Source organism: Leucoraja erinacea, chromosome 6 (genome assembly GCF_028641065.1).
Source record: "Leucoraja erinacea ecotype New England chromosome 6, Leri_hhj_1, whole genome shotgun sequence".
NCBI lineage: Eukaryota > Metazoa > Chordata > Chondrichthyes > Rajiformes > Rajidae > Leucoraja > Leucoraja erinaceus.
Genome location: NC_073382.1, coordinates 73,350,053 through 73,371,569, shown reverse-complemented (window position 1 = coordinate 73,371,569; position 21,517 = coordinate 73,350,053). Strand labels below are relative to the sequence as shown.

Sequence of the window (21,517 nt, the reverse complement as noted above, 5' to 3'; positions counted from 1 at the left end):
AATTTCCTTTGAATGTGAGTCTGTGAATGTGAAAGACCAACATAACGGAATTCAGAGCTTTTACTGCAGTCTCAGATGTTGGGTGGTGTAATATGTTCATGCATATTCATGTATATGCTAATGAGTTGGTGTTGTATATAAGTTGGAAATGTTGGGTAATAAATCTCTCTTGTGATCCAGGCAGCCTGCGTGTAAGTTGTTATTCATTCTGCTGTCTGGAATATAACAAAATTGGCGACGAGGATGGGATAGACTTTGCGTACTCATCCTTTAAATATAGTGCAGGACTGTTTTGCAACACGCAGTATTGTTTAACAGTTTAAACAGTAAATACGGAGTTGTGTCGCAGTTATTTGCAAGCTGGACATGAGAGGCCTGCAGATCCTTCTATGCAGGGGACTGTAGTTTAAAACAGCAGCTGGATAAATCGGCAAGAGTTTGTCAGGCTATCTCTATGTTGTGTCTACGTGGCAAGATGCCGTCCTTGGGAGTGTATAACATTTTAGACTAAGTTTTTTTTTGTCGAATTCCTCAAGCTGAATAGTCTTTGTACAGCTAAGTTTTAGGTGAATTGTTACACCAGAACAGACAGGAATTCGGGGTTTTTGAACGGACCTTTTATTTAAAAAAAAAAAGAGGGCAACACAATGGCAACGTGCACGGGCTACATCGGAAACCTTGGCACTTTTGACAAGAGTAGAGAGCCGTTCAGCTCCTATATGGAGAGAGCAAACATGTTTTTCACGGCAAACAATATAGTGGAGTTTAGAGGTGAAGGAGAGATAGTGGCTGAAACAAATAAGGTCGTTTGCAAACGCATGAAAGCGATTCTGCTTACGGAGATCGGTCCTGAAGTGTACGGCACACTCGTGAATCTCCTTGCACCCTTAAAGGCAAAAGACGTGCCAATCAATGACATTATAAAGAAGTTGGAGGAGCACTTCAACCCAAAGCCTCTGGAAATTGCAGAAAGCTGTAAATTTGGCACTAGAAACCAGAAGCAGAATGTTGCCTTGAAAAACTTAAGTTTACACTGTAACTTTGGAGCCTTTCTTGGACGAGCATTACATGACAGATTTGTTTGTGGTCTAGTGGATGAACGAATTCTGTCCAAACTCATGAACACTCCAGATCTTACATTTGAGAAAGCATGCAAGATTGCTACCACAATGGAGATAGCATCAAAGAATACTCATGAGTTTCATCCACCACGAGCTGCAGTGGCCGTTTACAGTCACAAGGCAGTGCCTGTGACCAAACCAAGAAGTGCTAAACCAAAACCAAAGTATGGCCGAGAGCCAAGTTCAGCCAGTTGTTATCGTTGCAACAATAATCACTCATCCCAATTTTGTCAGTTCAAAATGGCCAAGTGCTATAACTGCCAGAAGAAAGACCATATCGTCTCAGCATGTTGGGCCAAGCTTAAAACAGGAAACCAACAATCTGCGGGAATCAAGCAACAACGAGTTCACAACTTGGAGGTGAAGCTAGATGGAAATGAACTTGGGTTGTACACTATTTATGCATCCAACATCGATAAGCCTACAACCAACCAAGGCAAGGACTTTCGAACTAAACTATTGATTATTGAACAGTTAATCGATATGTGTATTGACACGGCAGCAGATTGTTCGGATATGAGCAGAGACCTGTACGAAACAAAGTTCCCACAGATACCATTGTTTGAGAGTAAGGTCAAGCTGAGAACCTACTCGGGCAAAGTTTTGGGGACATGTGGACAAATGAACTGTAAAGTTCAGCAGAATGGTCAGTGAGTAACACAGCCCATCATAGTGACCAGCTACAGAAATAAACCAACCCTCCTTGGAAATGATTGGCTGAGTAGCATAGAGTTAGACTGGAAGAACATTTTCAGCGTTGATTTCTCCAAATCACGTCTTGAAAACGTTATAAGCAGGCATGCAGAATTTTTTGCTGACAGTTACACGGGAATAACAGGGTACTCTGCACACATTCGACTTAAGCAAGATGTGAGACCTGTGTATTGTCGACCAAGACCTGTACCATATGCACTAAAGCAACAAGTGGAGGAAGAGCGGGACGGGTTAGAACGGAATGGAGTACTCATGAAGACAGACAAGAGTAACTAGGCAACGCCAATTGTGACTGTACCCAAGGCTGATAAAACTGTTTGACTATGTGGTGACTACAAAGTCACAATCAACCAATTTGTTGATGACGAACAATATCCGTTACCAACCTCGCAAGATCTGTACGCAGAACTTAGTGGAGCAAGAGTGTTCATTAAACTGGATTTGTCTCTCGCTTATGCCCAACTCAAGGAAAGTCAGCAGCCCTATACTATCAACACACTTCTATATAAGGGCTTCTATTTATATACAAAGCTTCCCTATGGTGTGAAATCCTCCCCAAAAATGTTTCAGTCTGTCACGGACCAAATATTACAAGGCATTCCACACTGTGTGTGCAACAGGATGACCTACTGATATTCACAGATTGCATGGTAGAACATCTGGAAATCCTCGAGCAAGTTCTCACACGACTGAACTGCCACAATGTCAAACTGCGTCAAGATAAATGTACATTTGCGTAGTCAGATGTGGTCTACCTTGGACTCAAAGTAGACGCCAATGGACTTTGCTCTGTGAAGGCGAAAGTTAAAGCAATAGTGAATGCTCCAAAGGAAAACTTGACAAGTGATAAACTCCTTGTTCACTACGATATGACACGCAAGATGAAACTTGCTTGTGATGCTGCAAGTTATGGTGTAGGTGCAGTGATCTCCCATGTAATGAATGACGGACAGGAAAAACCTATTGCTTTTGCATCCCGCACCCTGTCATCGAGTGAACGCAACTATGCGCAGATAGAAAAGGAAGCACTCAGCATCGTGTTCAGAATCAAGAAATTCCATCAGTTTCTTCTCAGCAAACCATTCACCCTGGTGACTGATCACAAGCTACTACTAGTGATACTTGGTCCCAAGTCAGATATACCTTCCATGAATGCATCAAGGATGCAGCGCTGGGCAATTCTGCTGTCCCAGTATGACTACAAGGTGAAGTATAGAAGCTCCAAGTGCAACACAGTTGCAGATGCGTTGTCCAGGTTGCCCTGTGAGAACTCTGATGTGGGAAGTGAGAACTCAATCTACACACTGCAAGTTGTAGATGAAGACTTTCCAGTGACTGAAACAGAAATTGCAGCAGAAACAATGAAAGACAATGTGCTGAAGTGGGTCTATGAACAGACATTGAATGGTTGGACTGAAATCGATAGTGGATTGAACTCAGTTCTGAACTCAGAGCTGATGCCTTTCCATAATCAACTCCATGAATTGTCATGTGAGCAGGGATGCATTAAGTGGGGTTACAGAGTGGTTGTACCAGAGTCTTTGAACAACAAAATTATGAACGAACTTCATGCCGAACATCCTGGCATAGTAAGCATGAAGTCAATTGCCAGAAGTTTTGTTTATTGGCCTGGTATTGACGGTGACATCGAGTCGCTGGTGAGCAAATGTAGCGTCTGCCAAAATTAGATTAGATAGCCTTTATTGTCATTCAGACCGAAGTCTGAACGAAATTGCAGCAGTCATACATATAATACAATAAAACAACAATAAACACATATTAACATTCACCACAGTGAGTCCACCCAGCATCTCCTCACTGTGATGGAGGCAAAAGTCTTAGGTCTGCAGTCTCTTCCCTCCTCTTCTCCCTCTGGGCTGAGTCGATACCCCCCGGGCGATGTTATAAATCAGTCCTGCGGCTCAAACACCGCGGCCCAGGGTAGTTGAAGCTGCCGCCCACCAGTCCTACAGACGCAGCCGCTGGCCCGCAGCCAAACCCCGGACTCAGGCCACCACCGCCAGAACACCGTCCCAGCCACCCTCACGTGAGTACTGCGCCGTCTTCAGCCTCGGGCTGGGCCGCCCCGACATGGGCGCTGAACCTCCCCCGGACTGGGCCGCCCCGACTTGGGCATCGCTTCTCCCTCTGGCCGGGCTGCCCCGACTTGGACGTCGCTTCTCCCTCTGGCCGGGCCGCCCCGACTTGGGCGCTGAACCTCCCATGTCGGAGTAAACCACCAAAAACACCACTGCAACCCTGATCATGGCCAAGTAGACCTTTTCAGAGAGTTCATGTAGATTTTTGTGAAAAGGGTAATGATCACTTTCTGGTGCTGGTAGATAGTCATTCCAAATGGATCGAGGTTAAACGTATGGGGTCAAGCACTACTACTGAGCGTACCATAGATGAGTTGAGATTAATTTTTGCATGCCATGGTTTACCGGAAGAACTTGTTCCTGATAACGGGCCTCAGTTTCGTTCAGAACAGTTCAAAGAGTTCATGGAGCAGAATGGTGTAAAACACACACTTGTTCCCCCATATCATCCAGCCTCTAACGGGGTGGCGGAAAGGTCTGTTAGAGTTGTCAAAGATGCTCTCAAGAAACAGGTTTTGCAGGGTAGTTCAAAGCTCAGCATGAAACATCGTTTGGCTAGTTTCTTGCTGAAGTACAGAACCACACAACACACAACAACGGGTTACTCACCTGCTGAACTGTTGATGAACAGAAGGCTAAGAATATGCCTAAGTCTAATTCAACCCAATTTGGCTTTGAGAGTTGAACAAAAACAATCAAGTCAGAAACACCATTTTGACTCCCACAAAAAGGCGAGGTATTTCAAGCCAGATTAGCAAGTTTGTGTTCTCAGTCCTCCCAACAAGTCCAGTCGAGACAAATGGGATGCTGGGAAAATAGTGGAAGTGTGTGGAACAAAAAGATACTTAGTTGAAGTTGGAGATAGGATCAAGTGTTCATGTTGATCAAATGATTCCAGCCAAAGATGACCAAAAATCTGAGCATGAAGTCCTAATCCCTGAGTCTTTATCTGAAAGTGAGTTGGAAGAGCCAACTGGGATTGAAACACAAAATCAGTCAGTACAGACAAAGAAACAGATTCCTCTGGTAAAAATCAGGGTACTAAAACAGAGCCAAACGAGCCTACAGTTGAGTCAACATTTTTTTTTTTTAATTTCAAAATAGACTTTATTCATTGATAAATATATACAATTCCTGAACCATTCAAACTAACAAAATTCATCCGACATTTTCAGAGACTATACAAGTTTTTTCAGTACAATTTTTTTACATTTTTCAAATTTCACCAAACAGTCCCCCACCCGTGCCACTCTGTGGCCCCTGTCCAAGTAATAAATATATACAGTGTTTACAGTGCGAAAATTCCATTTGACATTTTCACTTCCACAAATAATGTCCCCCACCCGTGCCACTCACACCTACACCTGTTACTGTTAGACAATCAGGCAGGATCTATAAACCAGTAGTCAGATTAGGTTTTTAAGTTAAGTAACTCACTGTCTAGGTAGAATGAAAATGTGTAAATATGTAAAATAAATATATTATGTTATCATTTAAAATTTAATGAATACTGGTTTAAATCACAAGAAAATTGTAACTGTGTACTTAGATTTAATATTTTTTTTTAAAGGCGAGCAGTGTAATGTATTCATGCATTTTCATGAATATGCTAATGAGTTAGTGTTGTATATAAGTAGGGGATGTTGGGTAATAAATCTCTCTTGTGATCCAGGCAGCCTGCGTGTAAGTTGTTATTCATTCTTCTATCCGGAATAAAACAGGTGGTTTCTGCTAATGTTGCAGAGGGAGGCAGATAAGGTTGCATCATGACTGGGTTAATGTAGAGTTGGCTAACATTTCCACAATGGCAAGACGGTTCCTCGCCTAATGCAGCATTTAGAGCTGGACTCCCTGTGTACCTTCACACTTCACACACGCTTTTAGACAGGCCTACTGATGCACCATAAACGGTATAGTGCATTTCCACCTATCCTTTCCCTATTGCTTGCCCAATGAAACCATTGACCACACAGTCCTTGCACCATAGATCCCCACCGACTATATAATGTTGTTGCATTTTATGCTCAAGGTTGGCAGGCAATGATTTGCTGCAGATGGTTGCTGCCAATTGCATGCCACCTTCTCCTAAGTGAGAGAGATGGGTATAGGTGTCAGAGTCTTGCATGATTTTTTTTACGTGATGAGCATGCCGTAATTGGACAACTGACAGTCCACGCATGCTGGGAAATATGGGCATGAGACTTGCAATAGGCATAAACATGAGAGCTGGTGGCGAATTATTTAAATCTTGGGTCTCGTCCGTGCTTAATAAAGATCAATGATGGGGTTGTCTTGTGTTGAGCAGCAGTACATTTGGTGGGTGATGGGATTTGGTTACAGATAATTGAACCTGACCACATGTGAGGTCATTAACTTTCTTGTGGCACCGCATCTTGTCTACGGATGTCTGGTTCCTATCACTTACCCTGGCTTCCAGCTCCTTCATCATGCTCTCTCTATGATGCTTAAGTCAGTGAATAGAAGGCCTCTCTCCTCCTATCCATCAGATCCATCAAAACCTCCATGCACTGCACTGAATGTTTGGAGTTTTGCCCATGCTCTGCTATCTCATTCAGAGAGCTCACCAACCATCACTATTTTCACAAGGCTTCCTTTTAGAATATGTGGGATGCCTTCAATCAATGAATTAATGCTTGCCACCTATGAATTGGGTCCTTTGAATTATATGTGCGGGCAGTAACAGCGAGGCTAGCAAAGGCTGGTCACTGATATATTAATGAGCACAAACTTTCTCTGCTGCCTGCACTGGGTTGAATCTGAGCAGTCACTCAGCAGAATACTAACTGATTTTTCCAGCACCAACCAGTTTACCATCTAAATAATCTGTTGAAGCTTTGTTGAAAGAAAATGAAAAACCTAAGATCTATTTTGCTCTATGAATAATAATCTCCAAATCTATACCAACAGAACACATGACATGCCTCTCTGCAAAGACCCCATCCCCCTGAGATTGGTAAAGTAATAAATCTGAATGTTAAGAAGTACCAACTATCAATTTAAAGCCTGAATAATCTCTGTCAGTTGAATGTGTAACCTTGAAATTTTTATCACAATAATCGTATTACTAGCTACCCTACACACTAAAATGTCACTCTTTTCAGCACCTTTTCCCCCTAAATATTCTCAGAACATCAACTATTCCTAAAATTGAACGTTTCAAGGGTGGCTTTCAAGAAATAGTAAATCATTCCTAAACATCCTTGGAACATGTAATAAAACTGGGCAACACATAAATGCAAGCGAGTAAAACACTCTTGAAAAGGTTATTTAAAAACGTGGGAGGAGTATAATGTCGGAAAGTATGACTCTCCAACTTGAAGAGGAAGGAGGGAAAATCTTTTTTTAATAATATGAGAGATTAATGTTGGTATTGGGGGTGGATTTGTGGGGTTGTTGTGCTCACATGCAAGCTATTAAAAGGGAAATTGCACCATAGCCTTTACTGCTAGGGGTTACCATAAAAGAGAAGGGAAGTATATTATGAAAAATTCTTTTGAAATATCATGTTGACTTCTCTTTCCACAGATGGTTCTGAGTCTCAGGCATTTAAGAATCAGCTTTTAGCTCTCTGGAACCATGTAGGGTCTTGTTTTTCAAGCTATCAAGGATCGCTTGTGGAGAGAGCATCCATAATTCTTCACCTGTGTTAGCAACCTCCCTGACCTTACTCAAGATTGGTCATGTCACATTCACTAGGTAATATATCATCACATCTAGACCTCATCTTGCCAACTTTTAACTGTGGCAGCAATTAAGATGATGATCCTGCTAGCACTATTCTTTTCCTGGACACAAGGAACTATAGGTTTACACAGAATGACAAAGTGTTTGAGTAAGGCAGGATTTCTCTAGATAGGTGACGTTTCAGATCGGGACTCTTCTTCACTCTGTAGACGGGCCTTAACCCAAAATGTCACCTATCCAATTCTGGAGATATGCTGCCTTACTCAAGCACTTTGTGTCTGTCTTGGTATTTCTTTACCTCTTTTCTGTTTCAGGTTTTTCAGTGTTTCCAGGAGAGATTTTGTTGACAACGTTTTTACTTATTGTTCTTGCATCCAGTTTTAACTTTAGGTTAATGGTTGAGAGTTTGCTTGTTATTAATTTTCAGATCTGGGATTTTGTGTAGATTTCATTTCTAGAGGTATGCCATGTCCAGTTAGTTCCCTTGAGGACTGATCTGACATATTTAATGGTTTATCTGTCCACTTGTAGCTTCCTGGGTTCTGGCTGGATTTGCAATGTACTACAGTGACTTCCACATTGCCAATCAAACTTCTGCAGGACAGGAATGTCGAGGCCAGGGTGAGTTCTGTATTAACTAACCATCCACCCATTTTTTTACATCTGCATTTCAGAATCAGAATCAGAATCACACTTTATTCGCCAAGTATGTTTTGCAACATACGAGGAATTTCATTGGCCTGGTCAGTCATACAATTGAAAACAACAATCACTCAAAAACACATTCTAACATGAACATCCACCACAGTGACTCCTACACATTCCTCACTGTGATGGAAGGCAAAATAAAGTTCTAGTCCTTCCTCAGTCGGAGGCCTTGAGCCCTCCATTGACGGGATGATCTTGACTCCCGTAGCCGGCATCGTTCAGAGCCCTCCGCGTCGAGGCGTTCAGCTCCTGCATCGGGGGGGTTGTCAGCTCCCCCGCGCCGGGCAAGCGAACCTTGCATCGGGGCTGGTTGAGCCTTCCACGGCGTTGGAGCTCCCGACTAGCCTCTCCTGAGACTGTGAGCCCTAGATGGTAATTCCATGGTGGTCGCGATCCCAGGCAGGGGATACGATCCAATGTTAAGTCCACGCCCGGCGGTGGGGCTCATGACAGTCCGAGGAGGCCTCCAGCTCCAGTGATGGGAGGCCGCAGAGCCCGGAGAATGTGATCCGAAAATTGATCACATCTCCGGGAAGGTAGGAGCTTGAAAAAAAGTTTCCCCCGATCCCCTCCCCCCACATAAAACAAACCGAAGAACAATAAAACAAACTTTTAACGTACTAAAAAATAACAAAAAGAAATAAATAACGTACAGACTGCCGGCAGGGCTGCCATCTCCCCGGTGCCCCTGGTTTACTTGCTGTACTTCTAACAAGTGTATGGAAATCATTACCGATCACCAGCTTCTCACCTTAGGCTGTGGAACTCATACCTGTGTGTGTGGATTAGCAGAAAATGCTGGACAATGCATACAATCATCAGGTCAAGCAGCCTCAGAGAACAGGTCTTTGGCCCTTAATAACTGTTTTAATTTAGTTTGGTTTAGAGATACAGTGCTTCAGCCCACCTCGTCCGCGCTGACCAGTGAAACACACACTAGGGACAATTTACATTTATACCAAGCCAATTAGCCTTCAATCCTGTACGTCTTTGGAGTGTGGCAGGAAACCAAAGATCTCGGAGCAAACCCACGCAGGTCACGGGGAGAACGTACAAACTCCGTACCGACAAGCACCCGTAGTCAGGATCAAACCCGGGTCTCTGGTGCTGTAAGGCAGTGGCTCTACTGCTGCCCCAAATGTTGTCTAACTGGCATTTTCTGTTCCTATCTAACATTTCCAGCACCTGCAATGATATTAATTTTGCTCTTGGCTTGAGGTGTGTGTTGAATTTTTCAAAGACATCATCAGAAATTTTACTTGTAGTCTCATTTATTTCCAACTGTTGAAAAGATCTAATCCTTCCAACAGAATCTAACAGAAGCTCATGAAAAGCAAATAACTACAGATACTGGAAATCAAAATAAAAGCAGAGAATACTGTCCATATTAAGCAGATGAAGCAGCTTCTGTGGAGGGGAAAACAAAGTCAAGAGATTCAAGTCCGTGATCTTGCATTGATGAAAGGTAATCATCTTGAACCACTTTCTTTCTCTACAGGCGATGCCTGCCATGCCAATGATATGGCAAACCTTTTCCTCATCACAGAAGAGAGACACAAAAAGCTGGAGTAACTCAGAAGGACAGGCAGCATCTCTGAGGAGAAGGAATGGATCACCTTCCGGGTCGAGACCCTTCTTCAGACTCATCCTGATCACTCGCTTCTTCCAGAAAATGACTTGCGTTTTACGTTTTCATTTAGTTTCCTTGAATTTCTTCATATCATGAAGATGTTGTTCTTCACATCATCATCTCTTCTCAGTTTACCGTGAGCTGAGAATCATCTGAGAAGCATCTTTCACGCACAGACACAGTCACCACAAGCTTGGGAACCATTGGGTATTATGTATCTGTTTCCCTTACTCATTACAAACACTGCCACTATGTTGTGTCAAGTTGCTTTCCAGAACACCGCACTTGAATCCCAGACTCAGACCTGCAGCTCACGATGTTTTTAATTCATTAAGACTCAATGCCATGAGCTGCCCGCTGAGTGATACATAGAAACATAGAAATTAGGCGCAGGAGTAGGCCATTCGGCCCTTCGAGCCTGCACCACCATTCAATATGATCATGGCTGATCATCCAACTCAGTATCCCGTACCTGCCTTCTCTCCCTACCCCCTGATCCCTTTAGCCACAAGGGCCACATCTAACTCCTTTAAATGTAGCCAATGAACTACCTTCTTTTTTTTTCTTTTTTTTTTAAATTTATTTTATTAGAAGTAGACATATTATAAAGTATAGTTGCATATTATAGTAAAAAAACTTTTCATATACATCAGTCATACATTATTAAAATTTTCAATTGTCGATTACTTCTACTTCTAATGTTTTTTTTATATAGAAAAAGAGAGAAAGAGATAGAAAAGTTACAAATATCAAAAAAAAGAACAAAAAAGGTGGAATGGATTACTTATAATACGTCATTGGAGATAGGTTCGTAGGTTATAAAATATGACTTTTCATCTAATCCATAGTTCAAGTTTCAGTTGGGTTTTCGTGCCGGGCCAATCTATCCCGTCAGATAATTAATGAATGGATGAACTACCTTCTGTGGCAGAGAATTCCAGACATTCACCATTCACTGTGTGAAAAATGTTTTTCTCATCTCGATCCTAAAAGATTTCCCCCTTATCCTTAAACTGTGACCCCTTGTTCTGGACTTCCCCAACATCGGAAACAATCTTCCTGCATCTAGCCTGTCCAACCCTTTAAGGTTTCTATAAGATCCCCCCTCAATCTTCTAAATTCTAGCGAGTACAAGCCGAGTCTATCCAGTCTTTCTTCTTATTAAAGTCCTGACATCCCAGGAATCAGTCTGGTGAACCTTCTCTGTACTCCCTCTATTCCAAGAATGTCTTTCCTCAGATTAGGAGACCAAAACTGTACGCAATACTCGAGGTGTGATCTCACCAAGACCCTGTACAACTGCAGTAGAACCCCCCTGCTCCTATACTCAAATCCTTTTGCTATGAATGCTAACATACCATTCGCTTTCTTCACTGCCTGCTGCACCTGCATGCCTACCTTCAATGACAAACAAGAGTTCATTATAGAGTGAAGCACGATTTTCACTCAGTCCTAAAACAATATAATATTCATGGTAATAAAAGGAGCAGGGTCTCATGGTCATTATCACTGGTATGACCTTTTCTATTCCATATTTATTAAGTGAACTTTAATTTTACAACTGCAGAGCTGAAATTTGAAAACTCTTCTGGATGATTAGACAATTCTGCTATTTGCTCTTGTAACTAAACCAATAACTACTGTCCCAGGAAGACATACAACCCTGCCATTATAGTTGTGCCATAGGAAACAGATATGTACATTTGGCCCGAATGGAGAAGAATGAACCAGAGAGCAGTCCTGAACTACTATCCACCTCATTGGTGATCCTCGAGCTATCCTTAGAAACATTGAAAATAGGTGCCGGAGTAGGCCATTCAGCCCTTTCAGCCAGCACCAGCATTCAATATGATCATGGCTGATCATACAAAATCAGTACCAAGTTCCTGCTTTCTCCCCATAATCGTTAATTCCATTAGCCTTAAGAGCTCTATCTAACTCTCTCTTGATAACATCGAAGTCCTTGATCGGACTTTGCTGGCTTTACCCTGCACTAAACGTAATTCCTTTATCATGTATCTATATATTGTAAGTGGCTCGATTATAATCATGTATTGTCTTCCGCTGAGCAGATAACATGCAACACAAGCTTTTCACTGTACCTCGGTACACATGGCAATAAACTAAATAGTAACTGTAACTGAAAGCAGAAAATAAAGTGGAGCACTCAGTTAAAGATTATCTTCTGAATAACCTCAATCTTTAAAAATACACATATCATATTTTAAATATATATATTATATAGAAGATATGGAGGATAAACATGATAATTCAGCCGTGCTGGAATATCTTAAATACTATACATCTTTGAAAGGAAATTTAGTTTTCCTGTGTAAAACTCCACATAAATTTATACCTCGGACAGAAGAATATCTGCTAATTACAATTGATTAAACCCTACGAGTATTGGAAAAGAAACCAGGGTCAATGAAAATGACTTTCCAAAATGCTGCTGAGCTTCAAATTAAGAAATTATTTTGAGGAGCCAAAAGCAGATAAATAGCCCTGAGATTCAGGTCACCCGACAAGCAGTAAGTGAACTGCACGCATTCTGATGGGTCAGAGAGTTGGTAAGAATAGCAGAGAACCATGAGGATCTTTAGTAAATTCACAAATTATAGTAGAATTAGGTCATTCGGCCACTCAATCATGGCTGATCTCTGCCTCATAATCCCATTTTCCTACCATTTCCCCATAACCCTTGACATCCGTTCTGATCAAGAATTTGTCTACCTCTGCCTTAAAAATATCTGATGACTTGGCCTCCACAGCCCTCTGTGGCATTGAGTTCCACTGATTAACTACCCTCTGACTAAAGAAGTTCCTCCTCACCTCCTTTCTAAAAGAGCCCCATTTAATTTTGAGGCTATGACCTAGAGTCCAAGACTCCTAGACTCCTAGAGTCCTAGACTCTCCCACCAGTGGAAATGTATTTTCCACATCCTCTCTATCTATGCCTTTCATTATTCTGTATGTTTCAATGAGGATCTCCCCTCAATCTTCTAAACTCCAGCAGGAAGAGGCCCAGTGCTGTCAAACATATGCAAACTCACTCATCCCTGGAATCATTTTTGTAAACCTTCTCTGGACCCTCTCCAGAGCCAGCACACCATTCCTCAGATATGGGGCCCAGATTTTCTCACAGTCATCCAAATGCGGCATGACCAGAACCTTATAGAGCCTCAACAAACATCTCTGTTTTTGTATTCCAGTCCTCTTGATATACCTGTAAATGCTAGCATTGAATTTGCCAGTGAATATTTAAAGTGGATCTTGCTTATCTATTTATTGCCTTGTTTTTACAATGTTTGGAGAAACACTGAAATAATTTGTATGAGACTAATCACTTGTTAAATATGCACCTGTATTTAAAATGTGTTCGGATGAGAATAGATTGGACAGGTTAGCGAGCCCCCGGCGGGCTTCAAGGACAACATCAAAAAAAGTCTGGAGAAATTCCACATCACATCAAGCAACTGGGAGCACATTGCACTGGACAGGCGCTCCTGGAGGAAATCCGTGCAGGAAGGAGCTGCCCTTAACGAAATGGAACTACGCCGTGTCACAGAGACAAAGTGACAGCACCGTAAGGAGAGAGAGAAGGGAGCTCGACGTCTACCAACCACCGCCAGTCTCTACTGCCCATGTTGCATCAAGGTGTGTGGATCGCGGATCGGCCTCTACAGACACCTGCAGACCCACAAGTAGACGATCCTATGGAGTGGAGAGGACAGTCATACTTGTTTCGAGTGACCGCCAATGATGATGGAGATTGGTCCATCGGGTGTGATTGATGCCGCCCCTCTGTTAGCCTATCGACAGATGTAACAATCATTCGGGTGCACCGTAACTGCTTTTACAAATGTGCCCTTCAGCACAATTTTTGATCACCTTTGTGAGAGGAATTTCACAAAGATCACCAGGGTCTCTTTGCCAGGGATCCCAAGTGATCACATGCCTACAGAGGCCAGGATCTGCTGAGGCATCCTGCTGCAGAGATGTTGGGCAAGGGACAAGTTTAAATGTTCTTTGCTTGACAGCCATTTCTGAATGTTCATGTGTAGGAAGGAACAGCAGATGCTAACGTTCATGTTTAGTTTAGAGATACAGCATGGAAACAGGACCTTATGCCCACTGAATCTAGACCGAACAGTTATACTAGTTCAATGTTATCCCACTTTCCCACTCCCTACACATGAAGGGTAATTTACAGAAGCCAATTAACCTGCAAACCCGCACGTCTTTGGGATTCACTCTGAGTTAATATATGTTGTAATGTGAAAATTACAACATTAATATAGCTATCGGGTGTCATTTATTGCGCTAATTATACTAATAAATTTATATTTGTGGGCAAATGTTTAGTGTTTTATAAAATTTGTATGAACACAACACTGGCAGAAATAAATTAATGGAAGTATTTGGTCTTACATCATCAGGAAGTTATTACTGCCAAGATCTGACTTCCTATTCTCCTGAGAATTTTCACTTGCTCTTGTTCATTCATCTCGAGTTTTATAAATGTATGAGCTGCGATTATTTGAAGGGGAAACAGGGACAGTTTCTAAGAAAGATGTAGAAGGTAAAACTGTGCTAAGAAGAGAATGGCAGAGATAAAGATCTCAGGGGAAAGATTTGGCCTTCCATCAGATTTGCCATATGAATCCTGTTTAATTAACAAGACCAGATGTTAGAGGAAACAAACATACACAAGGGTCAAAGTAAATTTCTAGTATAGGATTTCTCAAGAGAATATGCAGATTCCATTCTATCTTTAGGTTATATTGTCTAGGTATGTTGTAGCAGAGGGTAGAAATAAAGATGTCTGGGGAAGGACAAGCAAATGTCCCGCTGTTGGCTGGTGACGTTATTGAGCTCACTTCATGCTGGTTATGTGCCCTTAGGGAGGAAGGCAGAGATGGCGGAAGTAGTCTGTAAGGAAAATATATATATTTTTTTCATTTTGTAATGAAATGTAATGTTGCAGTTGTATTAGATCTGGTGAGGCCACATTTAGAGTATTGTGTTCCGTTCCAGACAACATGTTATAGGAAAGATGTTGTCGAGCTCGAGAGGGTACAGAGAAATTTTATGAGGTTGTTGCCAGGACTAGAGTGTCTGAGCTATAGGGAGAGGTTGAGTAGGCTGGGACTCTATTCCATGGAATACAGAAGAATGAGGGGTGATCTTATAGAGTTGTATAAAATCATGAGAGGAATAGATTGGGTAGATCTATTGCCTGGAGTAGGTGAATCGAGGACCATAGGACATATTTTTTTAGTGGAGGAAAACATTTAATAGGAATCTGAGGGGTAACATTTTCACACAAAGGATTGTTGGTATATGGAACAAGCTGCCAGATGAGGTAGTTGAGGCTGGGACTATCCCAACCTTTAAGAAACTGTTCAACAGGTACATCGATAGGATAGGTTTGGAAGAACATGGGCCAAACGCAGGCAGGTGGGACTAGCGTAGCTGGGACTAGCGTAGCTGGGACATGTTGGCCGGTGTGGGCAAGTTGGGATGAAGGTCCTGTTTCCACGCTGTATCCTCTAAGAATCTATGACTCTATGTATCTCTGTTGCAAACTACATGTGCTTCTTTTATCATCTATTTACTTTCACACCACAGAAAGTAAATGATTATTGCCTATTATTTAAAAAATAATAATCATTCTGAAACAAGCAACCATAGATCACACGGGCACAATGGTTGGGTCACTGCCTTACAGCGCCAGAGACCCAGGTTCGACCCTGACTATGGGTGCTTGTCTGTATGGAGTTTGTACGTTCTCCCTGTGACTTGCCTGGGTTTTCTCCGGGATCTCCTGTTTCCTCCCGCATTTCAAAGACGTATGGGTTTGTAGGTTAATTGGCTTGGTGTAATTGTAAATTTTTCTGAGTGTGTGTAGGATAGTGTTAGTGTGTGGGGATCACTGGTCAGCACGGACTCGGCGGGCCAAAGGGCCTGTTTCCGTGCTGTATCTCTAAACCAAGCAAAACTAAGATCAACTAGCCCATGACCAACAACAGCCAGGACAGTTGAGGGCATGTTATTAATCATGCTGCAGGAGTGATTGTGTAAATAATATTCAAATTCTCCATAAATTTAATTTGCCTCAACTAAGCGTCAACGTCCATGTTGAACTAATGGAGATCAGCCCTGTTCAGTAGTTATGGAGAATTCAAGTTGCTTGAATTCAAACAGTCACTCACAGAGCAACCTCAGACATCTCCCCTGATGGAGGGAGTAAGTTTTTAAACATTGTGCAGAGTTCCAAATAAAGATCACAATGTACACATATGATTAAGACAAAAGCTGAAATCTGATCACAAATTGTTTTGACTTGATTTTTACATTACAAAGACTCCTTATGTTTTGAATTATACATGGAAATAAAGTCGGTCTTTGTGAGGAATGTGGAATCCACTGTGATGGATGTTTATGTTAACTTTTATGTGATTGGATGTCTTGTTGCTATTCACTTAGAATGGCTGTATGGTAACTCAAATTTCACTGTACCTTAATTGGTGACAATAAACTGACCTTGAAACCTTGAGTTTTTAAGAAGGAACTGCAGATGCTGGAAAATCAAAGGTACACAAAAATGCTGGAGAAACTCAGCAGGTGTAGCAGCATCTATGGAGCGAAGGAAATAGGCAACGTTTCAGACTGAAGGGTTTCGGCCCGAAACGTTGCCTATTTCCTTCGCTCCATAGATGCTGCTGCACCCACTGAGTTTCTCCAGCTTTTCTGTCTACCTTGAAACCTTGACATTCAAACCTTGAAACATTAACTTGCGCACATGTGAAAATCACAAAGCTGCTCGCAGTTTCACAACGTAATATCAACAATACTGATCGTTTCGTTGGCATTACCACCACAACGTTTTTGACAGCATTTGATGTAAAAAGCTGTTAATTAACTAAAAAGGCAACGGTATTCAAGGCATAACATGGAACAGGATACGAAACTGATTTAAAAAGTAGGACACAGAGAGTACTTGTGCGTGTAATGTCATCTTAGATGGAAAAGTTTAATAAAGCCCCTAAGGATTCAGTGCTTGGAACCATATTCTTTCAAATGTGTACAGATTACTGATTATGAAGCTAATGCAAACTTACGAAATGTACTGGTGACATTAACACAGCGAGAAAACAGTGAACAAAAAAAATCAAGATTGGACATAAATGGGCATTCTAATGACACATTAAAGTAATGCACAGTAGTCGAAAGAAATATGCATCAGTAATACACAATAGATGAAATTAAACACACACAGAAAAATCTGGAAAGGGTTATGATTGACAGCAAACTCATCAATTTCAATTCCCTGTTTATTTAATATTCAATGAACAGCAAAGAAATTGAACATTCAGCTAGCTTCGCTGCTATTAAATGTTTGTGATACTTAATTACCCAGAGGCTGATTCAGTTATTTTTTTAATAAATCTACATGCTTTATTCATTTTAGACTGACATCTAGCTTGGATTTATTTATCAAACGGTACGATGGTTGGAATGTGCGGCAGCTGTGGCAGGGCTGACATGCAATCACCTCCTATGAACCAAAACCAAGCAGTGGCTCAAGTGACAGCAAGGCATCACTCCAGAAGGAGCTCAATGAATTTGTTTCGAATGGGAGAACATCCATGTACCTTCTCAGGTCCCTATACCCCAGCAACACTATCATCTCAGTCAACGAGGCAAATATCACAAGATCCTTTGTGAGGACGAACCATTGAAAAACATTCATAGAAACATAGAAATTAAGTGCAGGAGTAGGCCATTCGGCCCTACGAGCCTGCACCGCCATTCAATATGATCATGGCTGATCATCCAACTCAGTATCCCGTACCTGCCTTCTCTCCATACCCCCTGATTCCCTTAGCCACAAGGGCCACATCTAACTCCCTCTTAAATATAGCCAATGAACTGGCCTCAACTACCCTCTGTGGCAGAGAGTTCCAGAGATTCACCACTCTCTGTGTGAAAAAGGTTCTTCTCATCTCGGTTTCAAAGGATTTCCCCTTTATCCTTAAGCTGTGACCCCTTGTCCTGGACTTCCCTAACATCGGGAACAATCTTCCTGCATCTAGCCTGTCCAACCCCTTAAGAATTTTGTAAGTTTCTATAAGATCCCCTCTCGATCTTCTAAATTCTAGAGAGTAAAAACCAAGTCTATCCAGTCTTTCTTCATAAGACAGTCCTGACATCCCAGGAATCAGTCTGGTGAACCGTCTCTGCACTCCCTCTATGGCAATCAATGTCCTTCCTCAGATTTGGAGACCAAAACTGTACGCAATACTCCAGGTGTGGTCTCACCAAGACCCTGTACAACTGCAGTAGAACCTCCCTGCTCCTATACTCAAATCCTTTTGCAATGAAAGCTAACATACCATTCGCTTTCTTTACTGCCTGCTGCAGCATGCCTACCTTTAATGACTGGTGTACCATGACACCCAGGTCTCGCTGCATCTCCCCCTTTCCCAATCGGCCACCATTTAGATAATATTAATTCGATAATTAGATAATATTCGGCCCTGATTCTGTTCCTGGCCTTGATCTCAAAACTTGTGTGGACAAATTGGCTGGTGTTTGTGTGGACATCTTCAACCTCTCATTGCTAAGATCTGACATTCCTACCTGGTTTAAAAGGACATCTAGAATTCCAGTACCCAAGAATAGTAAGAATAGAATAGAATAGAATAAGTTTATTGTCATTGCACAAAACTGAGCAACGAAATTCCATTTGCTTCTCCTCCGTTAAAAGAAATACAACACGACACCAATGCACAAATGTACAGTTAATAGTAGAATATAAATACATTTTTAAAAGAGATTAAAAGAATTTAGCGGTATTCCTCGAAGTTACTTCTTGCTTCCCAGTGTTCACTATTGGAGTTAAGCTCTTTTATCGCACAATGGTAGAAACTATTTTTTAGTCTACCAGTGCGAGCCTGCAGAGAGCTGAATCGCCTCCTGGAGGGTAGCAGAGTAAAAAGGTGGTTGGCTGGGTGGGATGTGTCGTTCTTGATATTTATGGCCCTGCGCAAGCATCGGGCCTTGTATATGTCATCCAAGGAGGGCAGGTTAGCGTTTGTAATGCGCTGCGCAGTTTTTATAATTCCCTGCAGCGCCCTCCTCTCAGCCACAGTACAGCTGGCAAACCACACCAGGATTCCATAGGTGAGGATACTTTCCACAGCACATCGATAGAAGGACAGCGGCAGCAGCTGTGAGACGTTAGCTCTCCGTAGAGACCTTAGGAAATACAGCCGCTGATGAGACCTCTTCACGAGAGTGACGGTGTTCATTTGCCATTTGAGGTCCTGGGAGATGTTTATTCCCAGGAACAAAGCCAGTGACTCTCTCCACCATGTCTCCTTTGATGTATAAGGGAGCAGGTTCCTCTCTCCTCTTCCTGCTGAAGTCAATGACAAGTTCTTTTGTCTTTGATGGGTTTAGTACCAGGTTGTTTTTGGTACACCAGACGGTCAGTTTTTGGACTTCATCCCTGTAGGCAGACTCGTCATCGTTGTTTATCAGTCCCACCACAGGCGTGTCGTCCGCAAACTTGATGATCCTGTTTGTACTGTGTGTTAGTATACAGTCGTAAGTGTATATTGTATACAAGATGGGACTCGGCACACATCCTTGTGGCGCTCCTGTGCTAAGCGTCAGGACTGGGGAGTAATTGGACCCCATCCTGACCGTCTGTGGGCGATCTGTTAAAAAGTCCTTAATCCATCCACATGTGTTTGCATTAACACCTAAATCAGACAGTTTGTCCACCATTCTGCTGGGGATGATTGTATTAAATGCAGAACTAAAATCTACAAATAACATCCGCACATATGAGCCAGGACGCTCCAGATGTGTCAGTGCAGAATGTAGAGCTATGTTGATGGCATCCTCCGTTGACCTATTAGCTCTATATGCAAACTGATGCTGATCCAGGGTGGATGGGAGAGAGGACTTAATGTGGGCCAGGACCAGCCGTTCAAAACATTTCATCACGGTCGAAGTGAGAGCAACAGGTCTATAGTCATTCAAGCTCGTAATTAATGTTTTTTTGGGTTCAGGAACGATGGTAGCAGTCTTAAAGCATTTAGGGACAGTGCACGTTAACAGAGAGAGGTTAAAGATTTTGATAAAAACCTCCGCTAACTGGTCTGCACAGTCCCGCAATACTCTCCCTGGGGTGCCATCTGGGCCAGCAGCCTTCCTGGGGTTGACCCTGCGGAGTGTTCCGACGTCCTCCGTACTCACAGTGAGTGGCCGGGTTGTCGGTGCTGGGTGCGGCTGCAGGTGCAGGCTCCGCCTCATTCAGCTCAAACCGGGCGAAAAAATGGTTGAGCTCCTCAGCTAGCGAGTTTGTGAGTTGCTGAACGCCCTGCCAGACATGCCGAGGGTCCCTCTCGTTAAAATACCCCTCTAACCTTCTTCCATAGGCTGTCTTTGCCTCCTTAATGGCTCTCTTTAGTTTAGATCTGGCAGTGCTGTACAATTCATCACTGCCAGATCTAAAGGCTGAGTTGCATTCCCTCAGCAGTTTCCTGACATCCATGGTCATCCATGGTTTATTGTTTGGGTAGCACCTGACCTCCCTGTCGACAGTGACGTTGTTGATACAGTTCTGTATATAGAACATGACTGTAGATGTATATTCTTGTATGTCCTGGTTTGCAAACAAGTCCCACTCGGTGCGCTCAAAACAGTCCTGAAGTTGGGCGGCAGCGCCCTCGGGCCAAGTCTTTATGTTTCTCACCCTGGGCTTGGTTCTCATAATGAGAGGTCTGTATGCCGGGGTGAGAAAGAGTGATAGATGGTCAGACTGGCCGAGGTGAGGGAGAGAGGAGGCTTTGTATCCATCCTTAATGTTGCTGTACACGTGATCCAGTGTATTTTGACCTCTCGTCGGACACGTGACATGCTGGTGGAATTTAGGGAGGACAGTTTTTAGATTAGCCTGGTTGAAATCTCCAGCCACGATGAAAATCCCATCAGGGTGCGCAGTCTGTAATTTGTTGATTGATGCTAGCAGGGTGTTCAGTGCTAGCTTGATGTTGGCACTTGGTGGAATATAAACAGCCAGAATAACGACAGCTGTGAACTCCCGCGGCAGGTAGAAGGGTCGACATTTCAATGTAATAAACTCCATGTCTGGTGAACAATGTCTCTCGACAACGTTTACATTTGTACACCATTTGCCATAGGAGTAAATACATAGCCCCCCTCCTCTGCTCTTACTGGAGTCACTGCTCCTGTCGGCCTGCTGTGCTGTTCGACCTACCAGACTGATGGCCTCGTCCGGGATCCCAGGTGACATGGTGCAAATGTCTGTGGTGGTGAAGTGATTTGCGAGGCATATAAAATCCTGCCATAGCAAGGAACATGGACCCACTATAATATTCCCTACCGCCACAATGAATCAACAGTGGACCCGGCCTTGCTGGCTCTCCACTCTGCACTGGACCACATGGACAATAAGAATAGGGAAATCAGGCTGTTATTCATTGACCATTGCTTGACATTCA

At 42.7% G+C, this 21,517-nt stretch overlaps 1 protein-coding gene across 1 annotated transcript; it reads left to right on the top strand.

Annotated features, from left to right (window-relative positions):
- The first annotated feature begins 1,169 nt into the window (after positions 1–1,169).
- Positions 1,170–4,945, top strand: LOC129698432 (uncharacterized protein K02A2.6-like). The gene is made up of 3 exons (XM_055637575.1): positions 1,170–1,250; positions 2,576–3,511; positions 4,153–4,945. Exons 1-3 carry the CDS (start codon positions 1,170–1,172, stop codon positions 4,687–4,689), a joined length of 1,554 nt encoding a protein of 517 aa, XP_055493550.1. The 3' UTR covers positions 4,690–4,945.
- The last annotated feature ends 16,572 nt before the right edge of the window (positions 4,946–21,517 follow it).

What these genes read in the sequence shown, in the direction of transcription:
- LOC129698432 (XM_055637575.1), top strand. Translation starts at nt 1,170, where the DNA reads ATGGAGATAGCATCAAAGAATACTCATGAGTTTCATCCACCACGAGCT. An exon ending in ACAGTCACAAGGCAGTGCCT is followed by an intron (nt 1,251 to 2,575) that starts GTGACCAAACCA and finishes ACATTTGCGTAG; the next exon opens with TCAGATGTGGTCTACCTTGG. An exon ending in TGGTGAGCAAATGTAGCGTC is followed by an intron (nt 3,512 to 4,152) that starts TGCCAAAATTAG and finishes TGTGAAAAGGGT; the next exon opens with AATGATCACTTTCTGGTGCT.